Raw genomic sequence first — 17,727 nt, forward strand, 5'->3', positions numbered from 1 at the left:
AAATCATGTTGAAGATTCAGTTATTTCCCTTTCTTAGCTCTTTCACATTAGTCTGTTTTCATTTGTTTTACTGTTTATTCCCCAAAACATTGTGCACATTTAATAATATTAATTGAAATTTAAATATTACTGCCTAACAGCAAAGAAAAAGCTTTGATATGTTGGGCTCTGACAAGTTTTTCATTGGTTTGTTTTGTTTAGAATTCCAACACAATTCTAACTTAACTTGCTTAGTTATATGTAGGGTGATTAGGAAACGAAAACTCTTGCTAAGTAGAAGTCCCAGGTATTCTTAATGCAGTCCATTTTGTACCTGACAGGTTGAAGAGATAGAAGCCAGACGGCTCTTTCAGCAGATTCTGTCTGCTGTGGATTACTGCCATAGGCATATGGTTGTTCATCGAGACCTGAAACCGGAGAATGTCCTGTTGGATGCACACATGAATGCCAAGATCGCTGATTTTGGTATGTAACTTCAGAGTCATTCAGAAATATACTAGTTGCTTTTTAAAGCATGTCTCTAACAACTCTTACAGAACTAAGAACTTTCCATTTCAGTCTTGTAAACCCTGAACCATGAAAAGGGATTAGTTGAAGTCTCCTCGATAACTTGTTCGGTTCATTGAAATACATTTTTAAAATGCAGATACTTCTAGAGATGCTAGAAGGCTATCATCAAGATAAGTCCTTTCAATCTGAAGGGTGGGGAGGAGTCCCAGACTCCTTTGAAAATTTGATGCAAGTATGGGCACTTCAACTGATGTATACACATAAACAGAGGTACATGAAAATTTGCATGGGGTTTTGAAAAAAGCTTTATAATCCTGGATTGGATTCTTAAGTGGATCTTAAGGTTAACATCTAACAACGGTATTAGAGAACTGGGAGTTTTTGTCAAGAGTATAAGGAAAGTAAAATTTGAATTTTATACTTCAAACACTTTCTGACCTGGAAAGGATGCTATAGCTGGGTGCAACAGTAAAACAAGTGAAAAAAAGATTAGGAAATGAGAGATTAAAGAGAGAGAGACAGAAAGTTGCCAAAGTTCAGTGTTGTCTATTTAAAATTTTTCCTGTATTTGTCTTTAATCTCAAAACGAGGAAACTAGTTTCTCTATTTCTTTTCCATCTCCAAATTATTAAACTCATTAATTACTATAGCTGAGCCAGATTTTTCATTCAATAGATTATTTTTGTGTGTATTTAATAGTTTTCCCAATTAAAAACGTTAGAATATAATCTTTTTATGAACTGGGCCTGTCTGGATTCTAATCGCAGAATTTTAAAAAAGGCTCTTGAAAGCATAGAATACAAAAGTAATAGCCTCTATTTTATTTCTTTAACTATAAAAGTAGGTTAATAATATTTTGATGCTTTTTATGTTAAGAAAAGTCAGTATACTTTAGAATAACCTCATTTGTGAAGTGAATCAACATTTTTATTTAGAAAGGAAATTTAATTCCAATCATAAATGATAAACTTTAGCTTTTTTTGTCATAGTATAAGCATTCCGAAAGTCTCCTTCCAGTCTAACAAAGGCTTTCCACTGCTTTTTTTAATTATTAAAAAAATGATGCGTGTAAAGACTTGGCATTTTACTCATGTATCTATCTACACCTACTATTTAAAAAAATACCTAACATCAGATAAACACTACTTTTATTTTCAGGATTATCTAATATGATGTCAGACGGTGAATTTCTGCGAACTAGTTGTGGCTCTCCAAATTATGCAGCACCAGAAGTCATCTCAGGCAGGTAATCATGTATCTGTGAAGAGTAAGCTTTTATAATCTTGCGTTCATTCTGATAATGTTTAATTATAATATATTCCCTTTGGAAGGTCATATTTTTTAACATGGTGGAAACAGATTATTTGCTTACTTTTCAGTTTTTGAAGGGAAATGGTTATACTAAAACATTTTAAACGTTTCATTTAGATGTCATCATAAATGTACTTAAGAAGATTTTCTCATTTAAAAAAACTGAAATAGATTTTGATTTAGCATATCTCTTTGATTTTAGAAAAATATAGATAATAGAGTAAGCATTTGTTAAATTTAAACTAGTGTCATTATTTACTTGACACAGTTCTTTAATAATACTTTACATATTTTATAAAGTATATAGAGAAAAATTTTATATTTTATCTTTGGAAGAGTAAGATTTTGGGGGGATAATACTGTTATTTCATGAACTTAAGCTATACAAGTTGAGATTGTTTAATGACTCATGAACTTATTCATTGGTACATTACAAAAATGTTTATACAGATTACAGTGGTAAACTCAAGTCTTTCTATAGGGATCAACGTGTGATTTAAAAAATTAACATAATTCTACAAAAGTAGAAAAGACTGTTGGAAATAGAAGATATAGGAGTATTTTAGTTTATTTGGGCTGCTGTAAGAAAAATACCATAAACTGGGTGGCTTATAAACAACATAAATTTATTTCTCACAGTTCTGGAGGCTGGGAAATCCAAGATCAAGGTACCGACAGATTTGGTGACTGGTGAGGGCCAACTTCCTCATAGACTACTGTATTCTCACTGTAACCTTACATGGTGGGAGGGACAAGTATTCTTTCTGGGGTCTCTTGTATATCACATTCATAAGTTCTCTGCTGTCATGACCTAATCTCCTCCCAGAGTTCCCATAAACCATCACTTTGGGAGTTAGGATTTCAACATATGACTTTTGGGGGTACATAAACATTCATTTCATTGCAAGGAGTTTGAACAATACAGCAGATCATATAAATGGTGGACAGCAGTTTTTATAGAAATAGATTATATTCTTTTCATTGGAATTGTAGAGCTTTACTTTGTTTCCTCAGACCTAGGTTTGAATGTGCTATCAGGAGAATTTTAATATATAGAAAGATGAGAGAAAAAAGGAGTAACACTCTAGGCATAGGTTATCTAGATCAAAACTAATCATAGTCCTGTGATGTAGGAAGTGAATAGAAATGCAAGTGATAGGTATTCAGGATGACATAATACAGAGTAACTACTGTCTACACAGTGCTAGTTAGGTACTTTAATATTTCAGCTATTCTTTAAAATAGGTTTTCCAAGAACAAAAATTCTATTATATGTACATTTCCTTTCTTGTAATAGTTCTATGGGAAAAATATTTAGTCTATATACTGTAGTATTGTTTTTCAAGTTTATGGTTATCTGCTTTAATGGTTCCCTCAAAAATCAACCATTTAAAAAATGTAAATGTTAAACGATTTTGTGATGCACAAAAATACCCTATTAATTTGGCAAACTTGAATAGTAATTGGTTAGACCAGTTATTCTCTTTGGGGGAACAACTGTTGAGTATTCAAACCATGGACTTCATTAAAGACCTTGGAAATCATTACATACTGAATCTACACTACATATACATAGAAGCAGTATATATCTATATTTGTATGTACATGAGAACAAGTGATACTTGTATTTCAAATCTGTGTTGTCATCTTTTTTGTCAGATTGTACGCGGGCCCTGAAGTTGATATCTGGAGCTGTGGTGTTATCTTGTATGCGCTCCTGTGTGGTACCCTCCCATTTGATGATGAGCATGTGCCTACATTATTTAAGAAGATCCGAGGGGGTGTTTTTTATATTCCAGAATATCTCAATCGTTCTGTTGCCACTCTCCTGATGCACATGCTACAGGTTGACCCACTGAAACGAGCAACTATCAAAGACATAAGGTGATTATTCTTTTTGTTCCTATTATACATATTTTCTCATAGCAATAGTCATAATGTTAACTGAATGCTTTTCCTGAAGTTTTGTTTCCTGTCCTCACTGCCTCACCCTTCTACCAGTGCTTCAGCCACATTGAACTTGTTCTTGTTCCTCAAACGTAGATTTTATGCCTTCATGTCTGTTTATATTTTTATCTTCTTTTCTTTGCTTGATACATTTTCTGATTCTTTGACCTGACAGACTTCCATTCATCCTTTAAAGTTCTGCTCTCATGCCACCTCCCTTGTGAAATCTTTTCTGATTTCCCCAGGCAATGTTGAGTCTTTCCACTTCTGTTGTGTCAACATTTTGTTCATGCTCTTATTATTCCATTTTCATCCTGTATCCGGTTATTTCTTGGTGTGCTTTTCTCTCCCTTTAATTATGACTTTGTCAAGGTAGAGAGTGTGTCTTACTCATCTTTGTACATACAAAGGCCTGGGAATATAGTATATGTCCAGAAAATATCCGAGGAAAACAGGGTAAGATTTATCTATTTTATATATGGTTGATGACAGGCAGCATAAAAAGTTAAGCTAAATTTTTGAATTCAATAGCTGTGAGTGGTTTGTGAAGGATCACTTGTCATGTTAGAAACTTGGGAAAGTGCCCTTGCTGATGCTTCTGTTAGTATGAACTTTATATAGCACACACGAAGCAAGATGAGTCATTGCCTTCTACTTATTACCTATCGAGTCATGTTTCTGAAAGGTTTTTTTGTTCCTACTCAAGATTTCATCTGTGTTTGTTTACAAACTCATTCTTTTTGACATCTTCCCAGAGTCCTCTTTCTTTTTATAAGCTAGGATGACTATTTTGAGACCCCTGACCCTTGGACTATTCAAAATGGTGGCTAAGTTGCCTATTTTGGTGACTGCTGCTGATCTCTTGGACGCAAGAATGATGATTGCTTTTGGATTTATGTATCCCTTTCTTTCCCCAGTCATTCTTTGGTGTTCCAGGCCTCGTGCATAAAAATGGAAAAATGTAAATCAGCCACCAGATTTAATTATAGAAATGAACTTAGCAGGGGGAAAAAAAACCTCCTTTTTTCTTCATAGTTCTTTAGCATAAATAGTTCTCTTAATTGGCTTTTCCTTGGAAAGAAAATTAGACAAGCTGATATACTTGCATTTACTTGTATCAGCATATAAATTTAAAATGTAACAGCATTGATGTTATTTTAAAACAGATGTTTGTATATTTACAGGCTTTAGAAGAAAATTGTAAATAAGTCTACTAGGAAGAGTTTAATTTGCACATAGGTAGATAGTATAAAAGAGTATCATTCTCTCTGTAAATAATGTAATAACTTGAATCTGTATATTCAGTTTTTAATGTTTGAGAATTACTGACTTGATGAAATATGGTTCAACAGGGAAAAGAATTATTTCTTATTGAAAAATTACTGTATACAAAACATTTTGCTATAGGCTTGACCTATTTTATTGCATTTATTTCTAATAGGTAGCTATTATTCTCATTTTACAAGCCATGAAATTGAAGCTTAGAAAGGTTATGTCATGATTTGTTTATGTATCTGTTTGCCCTTTTAAATGATAAGTTCATTTAAATTAGGGTCTAAGTATTTAGCAAAATCACAAGGGTAGCACGTAGTAAATGTTGAGTAAATCTGTTTTCCTTGAAAATTACATAACTAAAAGAGACAGAACAGGGGCTTAACTAAGAACTTGCCTGAATTCAAAACTGAGGCTATTTCTACTGTTCCAAATTGTTGTGTCAATTCCATGTCCTTCCTCCAATCTATCATAGTATTTTATTTATGCTACTACATACTGTCCTAATACTATTTTTGTACACATTCTTCTCTATATTTTTTTTTTTGAGTTGGAGTCTCACTGTGTCGCCCATGCTGGAGTTCAGTGGCACGCTCACGGCCACCTCAGCCTCTACTTGCTGGGCTCAGACGATCCTTCTGCCTCAGCCTTCCAAGCAGCTGGAACTACAGGCGCATGCTACCATGCCCAGCTACATGTTATTTTTTATAAGATAGGAAGCCATTGGAGGTTAGAAAATCTGTCTTCATGTTTGAATATTTAATAATTTTTGCTTTATTCATTCAGCAAACATTTATGCAGCCTCTGCTCTCTGCAGGGTCCTATGCTCGGTGCTGGGAATATAGTGATAAAGAAGACAGACATTGTCTGTATGGAAAGCACATCTTTTTGTTCCCCCAGGTGTTTTAAGATTAGTTATACTATTAATATTGTGGCTAAAAGGGAGCGGTCTCAAGTTCAAGTGAGTACGAATCCCAGCTCACCTCCTGCTATATGACTTGATTGGGTTCTTGGCCTGAGGGATGGGGACCCCTGATTTATTAGACATTTGAGTTGTTTCCACTTTTTGGCTCTTATGAATAATGGTGCTATGAATATTCACATACATAATTTGTATGTTCATATGTTTTCATTTCTCTAAGAGTTTATAATTGTATGTTGTTGTTGCTATTCCTGTTTGTTTAGTGATTCTTTTTAGTGATTTTTTTTTTTTTTGAGTTGGAGTCTCATTCTGTCACCCAGACTGGAGCACAGTGGCACTCTCACAGCCACTGCAGCCTCAACCTGGTGGGCTCAGGTGATCCTTCCACCTCAGCCTGCCAAATAGCTGAAACTACAGGTGTGCACCATCACACCTGGCTAATGCTTTGATTTATTGTAGAGACAAGGTCTTGCCAAGTTGCCCAGGTCGGTCCGTGAACACCTGGGCTCAGGCAGTCCTCTCGCTTCCGCCTCCCAAAGTGCTGGGATTGCAGGCGTGAGCCAGCAAATCCAGCTATGTTTGGTGATTTTGCTGAACTAATTGAATAAAGTCTGTATTCTTTGTTACAGCCTACTGAAATCTCTCATTGGTTAGTTTAATGGTCAGCTAATGATTAGACAGAGATTTCCTTAGATACCTTGATCTAATAAGTCTCTCATCCTTTATTGATGGGTTCAGTGTGCGTGTTGAGGTATAACTTCAGTGTTCCTACAGGCAGTTTATAACTTTGCCTTAGCCTTTACTTCTTGCTTGTGCAGAGCCTCAAACTCTCTGCCAGTGATGAGAAATTTGGGTCTTTTCAGTTGTTTCTTGGGGTATACACGCAGTCCTGCATATGTTCCTGGCCCAGAAATGTATATTAGAGCTTTTTAAAGTCCCCTTTGAAAATCTTATTTCCTGATTTTTCCTTTTAAGTTTTTGGTCAACTTCTTGTTTACCCACCTCTTATTGCCACTTCAGACAGCTGGGATGTTAGACAGTTGCCATTCTTTTTTTTTTTAAACATATGCCCTGGGGAAAAGGCTGTTTGTAGTGAGTAAGCACTGACTGAGTCAGGTCAAATAAAAGCAAGGCATGTGAGTGAAGTTTTCCATGCTAAACATGTCAAATAATGACAGTTATTTTGGGATAGGACTTTTGGGTGCTCCAAACCTATTTTGCTCCTCTCTTCCTTCCACCCCCACACCTCAGTGGTTGTTATGCTGTTGGTCTTCTCAGCTCTATGATTATGAGACTGTTGGTCTTCAAGTCTACCATGGAGCTGGAAAAAGGAAGATGGGTATAGGGCAACTTAGAAAGCTACAAATCTTGCTTTTCTAGCTGAGATTCAGTCATTTTTCTTGAATGAACACTTCTCAGATTATTGCAATCCTTTGGTTAATTTCCAGAGTTCTGAAGAAGTTGATTTTGACAATTTTTGTTAGTCTTTTATTGTTTTATGGGAGGGTAGATTTTTGAGTTGTTTAGAAAGTGCTTAACTTCACTGTTTGACTTCCTCCCTCCCTTCCTCCCTTTCTTTTTCAAGTTGGAGTCTCACTCTGTCACCCAGGCTGGAGTACAGTGGCATACTCACTCATGGCCACCGTAACCTTGACCTGCTGGGCTCAGGCAATCCTTCCACCTCAGCCTTCCAAGTAGTTGGAACCACAGGCGTGTGCCACCATACCCAGCTAATTTCTTGATTTATTGTAGAGATGAAGTCTCACCAAGTTGTCCAGGCTAGTCTTAAACCCCTGGGCTCAGGAAATCCTCTCCCTTTGGCCTTCCTTTGGCTTACAGGCGTGAGCCACCGCACCTGGCTGTCATTGATGTTTTAAAAAGGTTAGACATGTAACATAATTTTTTTGTCTTCTGTTACTTCTTTTTATTTAAAAAGAAAAAAAATATATCAATTGTTTTTATTTCTAAACATTAATAGATGCTTAACATTATGATATAGCAAATACACATATTAAGGAGTTTATTTTTGTCTTTACATTCATATGTCTATTCATCATGTATTTATTCAACATTTATTGGGCATTTACTCTGTATTGGGTAGTAGGATAGGGCTAAATAAAGTATGGTCCCTGTTTCACAAAGCTCCCAATTTAGTGAACAAGCGTAAGAAATAAAATCAACAACTATAAGAATGTGTTATGACAGAAAGACCTACCAGCAGGCCTGGAAGTTTTATCTTTGTATATATATCCTCAGGGCCTGGCACACCATCATTTCTCTCTTGGACTATTGCAAGTAGCATCATCATCATCTTTTTTATCTTTTCAATTCAATTTCTATACCACAAGCAAAATGATCTTTACAGAATGTAAATTTGATTATGTTACCCTGTCTCTTTAAAATTCTTCAATAATTTTCATCAAGAATTTGTATAGTCTACAGTTCTCAGAAACATCTGCTTTCATTTGCCATGCCATCTCATAACTCATTATGCTTTCATGATATTGGGTCACTTCTGTTCCTAGAGCATGGCAAAACTTTCTTGTCTCAGGGTCTTTGCACATATTGTTTCTTTGCTGGGAATACCTGTTCCTCAACTCTGCTTAGCTGACTTCTGATCCTTCTGGTATTTGCGTAAATATTACTCAGTGGCTTCCCTAATCACTTGCCTCTCATTTTAAATTATATACTCTCATTTTACTCTGTGCTTTTCCATTCACAATCTTTATCATAGGATTTGCATATTTGTAGTTATATTTATTTTTATGTGTCATTGTTTAATCTATATTCAGCTAGAATATAACCTCTGTGAATATAACCTCTGTGAATACAGACTTTATTTAATTAGTTATTTAATTAGTTCTGCAAAATCACCAAACATAGCCGAATGCAGTGGCTCACGCCTGCAATCCCAGCACTTTGGGAGGCGGAAGCGAGAGGATTGCCTGAGCCCAGGTGTTTGCGACTGGCCTGGGCAACTTGGCAAGACCTTGTCTCTACAATAAATAAAAGCATTAGCCACCCCACTAGACACTCTGTGTTTTTTTGCCCAGAGTATGTCCTCAGTAAATATTTATAACAGAATTCATCAGCGAATAAAAGACATTCAGTCAAAATATATCTCAATCAGAATTTGGCTTAAGGGGTGCCCAGTTCTACCAGATAGTGATGCTTAAATAATTTTGAAGGAGTAGTTTGTGTTAGATGAAAAGGGATGTGATATTCTAGGATAGCAATAGCAACATCAGGTGCAAAGGCCCAGAAGTGAGAAAATAAGATTTAGGAGAGCAATTCTCAAACTTTGGTTTTGGTATTTTGTAACTCTTAAAAAACTACTAAGGACCTTAAAGGTTATTTTTAAAATGTAGATTTTTACCTACCAATATGTATCATATTAGAATTAAAACTGAGAAAAAAATATTTAATTCACTTAAAATAGCAATAAATTCATTACATGTTAATTTAAATAATACATTTTTTCATGAAAAATAACCATATTTTCCAAAACAAAAAAATTGTGAGAAGAGTAGCATTATTTTACATTTTTACAAATTTCCTTAATGTTTGGCTTAATCAGAAACAGCTAAGTGCACACTACTTTCAATCTGTTGCAATATTTTGTATTAGTTGAAGTATATGAAAAAAATTTGACCTCGCTCAGGTAAGTGGTTGGAAAAGAAAGGAGTATTTTAATAGCCTTTCAGATAATTGTGATATTTTTCTTTGATATTAAGCCAAAGCATAACATGTTAGTTGTAATATCAAATCAGAAAACATATCAATGATTATTTTTTAGTTTATTATAAGATAGCCCATCTTGCATTTTGAGTGAGTGTTTTATGCATGCATGTTTCTCTAACACCATGTACTGGTCATTTAGAAAATGCTGGGTTATTAGACTTTGCAGATTTTCCAAACAGCGACATATTTACTATATCCTGTCAAAAATTATGCTTATTATTTTCAACACTACATCAGAAAGTCTAAGTATTTGGAAGCTGTCAAACCCATGGAGGTAGATACAAATTATACATAATTTTGAATTTTTGCTTAAAAGCTGGAATTCTATGATTAGCAACAAATATTGCTAGTTGTTTTCTTTGAAGCAGTGGGCTCACTGTGTTCATTTTTGAGAAAATGTCAGCCAAATACGCAAGTCTTAATAACCATCATTATTCAAGGGTAGGGGTTTATTAACTTACTCAGAATCATATAGCTGGTAAGTGGCAGAGACAGGACTCTAGAGACCAGGTTTTTCTGATTCTGTCACCTTGTACTGCACCATGTCTAAAGTATTGGGAATTGCCAAAGCATGTTCTTACACTAGTGTATTGTGGTGTTTTTCCTAGAGAGCATGAATGGTTTAAACAAGATTTGCCCACTTACTTATTTCCTGAAGACCCCTCCTATGATGCTAACGTCATTGATGATGAGGCTGTGAAAGAAGTGTGTGAAAAATTTGAGTGTACAGAATCAGAAGTAATGAACAGTTTATATAGTGGTGACCCTCAAGACCAGCTTGCAGTGGCTTATCATCTTATCATTGACAATCGGAGAATAATGAACCAAGCCAGTGAGTTCTACCTTGCCTCTAGTCCTCCATCTGGTTCCTTTATGGATGATAGTGCCATGCATATCCCCCCAGGCCTGAAACCTCATCCAGAAAGGATGCCACCTCTTATAGCAGACAGCCCAAAAGCAAGATGTCCATTGGATGCACTGAATACCACTAAGCCCAAATCTTTAGCTGTGAAAAAAGCCAAGTGGCATCTTGGAATCCGAAGTCAGAGTAAACCCTATGACATCATGGCTGAAGTTTACCGAGCAATGAAGCAGCTGGATTTTGAATGGAAGGTAAGAAACTGCAGTGTCTTTCAGATCATCTGTAGGTACCATTTTGTTGTACACTAAGCTGCTCTGAGCTTCCGAGTTGAGTATTAAGGTCAGTAAAAAGCTGTTTTGATTCTAGCGTGCATTTCACCTTTAGCTCATCTCAATCTTACTAGCTGCATTTCAAGTGCTCTGCAGTAGCCTGCTGTAGCTAGTGGCTGTTGTATTGGACAGCACAGGTCTCTACTGTTCTGTAGCTGGAGGCCCACATTGTAGAAGAGCATAAAGAAGGCTCAAGAAAATATCCTCTGTCTGTCTCTTGATGAAGAAGACACTTCTAGTAAGAGGTCATAGGCTTCTATGGACAACCAGTTGAAAAATGTCAATGTGAGTTTTTGTGTGTTTCATATATATATATATATATATATATATATACATATACATATATATATTTTTTTAAAAATTTTGAAGATCTGGGATACAATTCAAAGTTAGGTACACAAACACTGATTATGCAGATACCCTTGTTGATGAGGTGTGCCCCTTCCTCCCCTAGCAGTTTCCCTCAACTGCCAATCTCACCCCTTTTGTGTTTTTAAAAGTAATATTTGTACACAAGAAAGGCTATTTGGCTTGGTGTTGATATAAGTATACAATTTATTAAATTTAGAGACTAAAAATCTTAGTTTTTAAAAAATTTTTTATTTCAAACTAAAGTTGTTTTGTTTTAGACATAAATTTAATGATCTTGATACTTTTGGCTGATAAACCCTGTTCTTTTCAATAATATTAATATACCATGCACATTCAAAACAAAACAAATAGACTTGATAAGATGAAGAACTATTGATCTGGCAACCTATATTTCTGGAATTACAGAGTAGCATTCTTGGTCAAGAAACAAAAAGTGATCAACTTGAAATATTGTGGGGGGGCATTTTTTCACTTCAGGTATCTCTTTCACTCTTGCTTTTTTTCTTGAAGACTATGATGAATATTTTTTAAAGGAAGAAGAAAAACATCCAAACTTACCATGTAGATATTCATTTGACTTGTTTGAATAAATCATTTTCATTATTTGTATATGAAATTGATAAATGAATATTTTCTTAAAACCATTTAAAAATAGGTCTCTTTTTTGAAGCAGTTTTATTTATAAAATTAAAAAAGGGATGTTAACATTTTAAAAATTTTGTACTGAAGAATTTTGAAATGAATATTATAGATGTGTTAAAAACACAGAAATCTTTATCTGAGTTGCAGTTTCTTGTTTTTAAAAGGTAAATAATGTCATTGTTATGGAGTTATTGGGATATTTTAATTTTATGACAGTACCTGGTGCAAACCGTGGTCATGTTAGTCTCTGTTTATTCCTTCTACTCCATATGCATGGTGAAAGTATTCAAGTAGAAGCTGGGTAACTAAAATTATTATTGGTATTTTAGAGTGGGTGTGTATCTGGAGTGAAGGACTTGGTTCTATATAATCTCTGAATTCCCTTTACATTTTTTCTTTTTCTTTCTCTTTTTTCCCTTTACACCAAATTCATTCAAGTAGTTTTCATTAAATTTTAATTGCTGTACACATACAATATTTCTAGTGAGGATTAAGTAAATACTAAAGTAAACCACATGTAATATTTTTTAAAAATATTAAGAAATCCATTCCCTATACCACCCCTATCAATTATTTGTTTTTTACATCTCTTCAATAAGAAAGGAGACATTTTGTAGTTTATTTTTATTTCCCATTTTAGGTAGTAAATGCTTACCATCTTCGTGTAAGAAGAAAAAATCCAGTGACTGGCAATTATGTGAAAATGAGCTTACAGCTTTACCTGGTTGACAACAGGAGCTATCTTTTAGACTTTAAAAGCATTGATGGTAAGTAAGTGATGCAGGTGTGACCATATGTTAAAATCATCTCAAAGACATGGTGAGTAGGTCCTACATTCATTTTTAAGTAATCTAAACTTAACCAAAAGGTGAGTGAAGTGAACAGGATGAGAGACACGTGGTATACCTCTTCTTCAGCACCTTTCCAAAAGAAGTGCTTTCTTGGCTTAATAGGCATTTGAAGTGTTGACTGTGAAGCAAAAGTAAGGAACAATAGGGAAACCCATTTATCAGATTCTTTATTTCATTTCTCTGTTCATATCTTATTAGTTAGAATTATAATGTCTAAAGTTTCCCCTTCATCGGTTTTCCTTATCCTGGGTAGCCAAGATGACCAAATAGGCCTCTACTGAGATTTAGGTACCATGGCAGTCTAGGAGCCAAAAGAGTCAGGGAAAATGGTCATGTCCCGGTACTTGGGGTGTGCCAAGAGTTAAACCTGAATAAACCCAATATGATTATTCAGTTCAGAGGCCCAATAAAAACAGAATAAACCAAGGGTCAGGTGCTGGATGAAACAAGAGTAGAACTGAGTTTAGAGTTAGGGAAATTGTTTTTAAAAAATTATTTAAACTTTATTCTTGAACTACCATCAATTATAGCAGTGTTTATATGGATCCCAGACCACCTTCATCAAAATTACATATTGTTGTTATTAAAAGATGTAGATTCTTGGAGAACCACTACAGACCTACCAAATCATAATTTCTGAAGACTGGTCCTGGGAAACTGGAATCTGCATTTAAAAAGAAAGAATGAAAGAAATTTTCCTTACATCATCCCCTACCCCAAGATAATTCCAATGTGTACCAAAGATTTAGAACCATTGTTATGATGGTAACTTTTGTTTTTAACTTAATGATTTTTTTTTTTTTTTGCTGATATGCTAGAAGAAAATGAGTTGCCAAGAATGTGCTTTCTCCACATGCAGGGATATCAGTTTGCTTTCAATACCAATGCCAAATACTCTGTTGAGAAGAACTTCAGGGCCACAAGTTTTGACTGTGTGGAAGTGTTGTGATCAATAGTGATGTTTATGATTGTGGGAGGGAAAGGCTGCTGCTGCCTCTGCTTCTTAAACACTGAAACATGACATTCATTATTAAATTGACTTTGCTCAGAATTTTACTTATTATTCTGATATCGTAAGTTCTCAGGAATGGTTTGGGTAAATAAATATACTTTCATATGAATTGCTCTTCTTTGGTCCATTTCAGATGAGGTAGTGGAGCAGAGGTCTGGTTCCTCAACACCTCAGCGTTCCTGTTCTGCTGCTGGCTTACACAGACCAAGATCGAGTTTTGATTCTGCAACTGCAGAAAGCCATTCACTTTCTGGCTCTCTCACTGGCTCTTTGACTGGAAGCACATTGTCTTCAGTTTCACCTCGTTTGGGCAGTCACACCATGGATTTTTTTGAAATGTGTGCCAGTCTGATCACTACTTTAGCCCGTTGATAATCTGTCCCTCATTTCCATCTTTCTGTTATTGCACTGTGAAAAATTAGCTGTGTTCTTTAAATTGTAATCTTTCTTTTGGGTAACACACTCTGCAATACTCACTGAGGTTCAGGAATATTTTCAGGAGACACACAATGTTATTGAAATCACTGAAAAAAAACAAAAACTTGACATCCTATTTACTTGTAGAAATCTGTAATTATACTGTGCCTGTGATAAATTTCACATGTGCAGTGTCGCTTAACAGGTGAATATCGATGAGGATTGTTAATTTCTAGTTGTGCATTCACTACAGACAATTAACACACCTCACTGATGAATCATCTTGGTGTAAGGGTGATTTGGCAACACCTCCTTCATTATTGTTTAGTGTAGTTAAATCCAGTTTACTTCCTAAATTTCAGTAGGTGTTAAGCTGGGGTTATACCCCCAATTACTTTTCATAAGAAGATTAAAAAGTAAAAGAACCATGGGTAAGATATTATTTAAATGTTTAAGTCTTAAAAGCCTGCCCCCAAAATTTTAGAAACCAGGTTCTTCTCCCTGTATTTTTGCAAATATTGCCTAGTGTTCAACAGAAGGGCTGTGGTCTTGTAACAGGTAACCACAACTTTCAGGTTCCTTAAAAACAGCTGTAACTAACTCAGGATTTTACCTTGAGATTTCCATGAATAATATATTGATCTTAAGAGCCTCTAAGGTTCAACTTAAAATTGGAACATCTGGAATTGCAAGTTTTCATCTTTTACCTAAATTTATGTCATTTAAAAATATACTTTCAAAACTTACCTTCCTCAGATTCCTTTTGACTCTATTTTTGCACTTCACCAAGAATGATAAAAGAATTAAATGAAACAAAGCAAAATGCCAACAATCCCTTCAAATGAGAACTCTATCTTTGATCTTTTATTTTGTGTGTTAGGAGGTTGGGGTTCTGTTGCATCTCATAATGCTAGTCCTTCATTTGGGCCCACTCCCTTCCCCCCACCTTTTCTCATCACTATTGTCTTTGTTCATTGTTTGATCTTCATTGGCTCATGGAGTTAGTTTTTGAATATTTTCTAGTTCCCTTTCTTGGTTACTAGCTTTTAGGTTTGAAAATACTGTTCTGGCCCTAGGGACTTTTGTACACTTCCAAAGCTTGATAGGCTATGACCTTCACTGTTGAACCTGAAGAGGCTAGGAAGCCTTAAACATTTAAAAAAATTATCTCTTGAATAAATATATGTGTTGTTTACATATACATATGTATTCACACATCAGTGCTTTTAAGCGAAAACCAAACCATTTTTAGTTTGTTTTGTGTTGTGCAGATTTTTTTCTTAAGATTAAATAAACTATATATAGCAGGGTAGATAATAGTCCATTGATTATATTTTGTTTTAGTAAAAGTATTTAATTTTTAAATTATGTGTAATTTATCTAATTGTATTTATTCATTTGTTATGTTTATGTTGTAATTAACAATTTCATTCACCTGGCTTGCCCTAGAAAATATTAAGCTCTTGAAAAAAAATGACATTACCTTGACAGGTTTCTCTTTGCCAAAAATAATGTATTTTCTACCAAGAAGCAAATAAGAATGTTAGACCAAGTTGCTCCTGTGTTTGTGGAAGACAAGCATGTTTATCTTTAAACAGTTTTTGAGTCAGGAGTTTGCATTATGCCACATCATATTGTTTTGTAGATCTTTTAAAGATAGTATTAAATAACTTATAAGTCCAACTTCTTAATATCAAAATAAAAGGAATCTCTGCTCACTAATTTGGGAGAGGGTAGGATTGCCTTTTGAGATCGTTTAAGGTTTAATCTTTGAAAGATTGCCATCTTGTGGCACTAATGGGTAATTTTAAGTGGTATATATTATAGATATATATATATTTTAAACAGGGATAGCAGTCCTGCTATGTGTCTCGTATGCATTATAAATATGGCATAGTTTGGCTTTTCCAAATTTGAACATACTTCTTTTGGGAAATACAAGGCCACCTCATAATATTCTCCTGATTATGAGTGGAATGATCTTAGAAATACAGAACTAATCAGATTCCTTATCCCCAAAGACAAATCCACAACAATTTGAAGGCAGAGAAACAGTGGTAAGGAATCCAATGATATTTTAGCCTTGTTCATCTAACAAATCAGATATTAGAGATTTGTTCATATTGAAATTACCTCATATGGATGATTATCATTTTTTTGAGAGTAAATTTATTTATAGTTTTCTTATTCTTGCCAGTATTTATGAACAGCCACAGTTTGATAATTACCTGTTGAATTTTAGGAGAACCAACAGTTATAGTTTTGGTTCTTTTATGCATACGTTTTTATAACAGCTATTCCATGAATTTAGGTGTTCTGATAAACTGGTTTGCAGTGAGAAGACTTCAAGATATTAGGTCCAGCATAGTAGGACTAGAACATTGCCATGGCAGACTTTTTGTTGCTCAAGGGCACAGAGAGGGAAAGAACAAATTGCTGATCCAAAATTCCCACATTTTAATCTTGTAAAATCTGGATTGGTGGGTAGGTATGGGCTAAGAACAGTTTCCTCTAGTTAAGATTCTGGAGAAGAGCATCTCTAGATAAGGCCTTAGTTATATCATGGAATTGGACTGCATATGGTTCTAAAATAGCATTTCCCAAAGTGTATTATGTGAAAAAAGATTCCATGGAGTAAGTGTGAAAAATGTTACCTACTACTCTCCCCTTTAAGGATGATGATGGTTAAGGGCATTAAAAACTTTGATAGGACCTTCCATGAGAAAAAGAAAGAAAACCTAACTTTGTTGAGTTCTGCTTTGCACAAATTAATTTACCATTAAAAAATTAGCATCCCATGGGGAAAAAACAAATTTGGAAAGTATATGTTTAGGAAAATTATTATCCCAGCTTGCCATAATTAGGGTAAAGAATGAAATTAAGATCATACTTCCTTTTCCCTTATCAGTTATTGGCCAGAATCTGGTTCAAAATCAGAATCATTTCATTATAACTTGCTGATATGTTCATCTTGAGTGAATGCTGGGTTAAATAGAATTTTTAATGCCAGCAACATGTTTCATAGCACCTTGGTTTTAATAATCAGATGGTGGTATTGTTTGGATGCAGCATTTATTCTTTTGTATTGTTGAGTCATTGAAAAACTTAAATAAGATTACTTGTAAAAAAGAAGACTAGTGGCTCATGCTTATGACTCTCTGGGTAATGAGTGTCACTGATTCTTACTTTCAAAATGTGTATTTGGTGAACATTTTCTAAATACTTTTGTGTAGGGTACCATTTTTAAATCTAATTCCTGTTATCTTTCAATGTAGGAACAGACACCTCCTCAAATTGAATATGTAGGGAGAGAAGAAGGCATACCACTTACAAGCTGAGTTTTTGTTTTGTTCAACAAACCTTTAAGAAACACTTTTGTTGTTGTTGTTGTTGTTGTTGTTTTTTGAGTTGGAGTCTCCCTCCTGGCCACCGCAGCCTCACCTGCTGGGCTCCGGTGATCCTTCCGCCTCAGCCTTCCGAGTAGTCGGAATTACAGGCATGTGCTACCACGTCTGGCTGATTTTTTTGATTTATTGTAG

The 17,727-nt window shown here is 34.8% G+C and overlaps 1 protein-coding gene across 1 annotated transcript in view; it reads left to right on the forward strand.

Annotated features, from left to right (window-relative positions):
- The window catches only part of PRKAA2 (protein kinase AMP-activated catalytic subunit alpha 2), a 130,810-nt gene extending 114,953 nt beyond the window's left edge, over positions 1-15,857 (forward strand). The window contains exons 4-9 of the mRNA XM_021709967.1: positions 321-465; positions 1,669-1,756; positions 3,481-3,705; positions 10,312-10,816; positions 12,549-12,675; positions 13,905-15,857. Coding sequence (XP_021565642.1) covers positions 321-465; positions 1,669-1,756; positions 3,481-3,705; positions 10,312-10,816; positions 12,549-12,675; positions 13,905-14,143 — 1,329 coding nt within the window. The 3' untranslated portion in view covers positions 14,144-15,857. The remainder of the gene's footprint in view (positions 1-320; positions 466-1,668; positions 1,757-3,480; positions 3,706-10,311; positions 10,817-12,548; positions 12,676-13,904) is intronic.
- Positions 15,858-17,727: the final 1,870 nt, after the last annotated feature.

Source organism: Carlito syrichta, unplaced genomic scaffold, assembly GCF_000164805.1.
Source record: "Carlito syrichta isolate Samal-C Ts95f unplaced genomic scaffold, Tarsius_syrichta-2.0.1 Scaffold287800, whole genome shotgun sequence".
In the NCBI taxonomy this organism is placed as follows: Eukaryota; Metazoa; Chordata; class Mammalia; order Primates; family Tarsiidae; genus Carlito; species Carlito syrichta.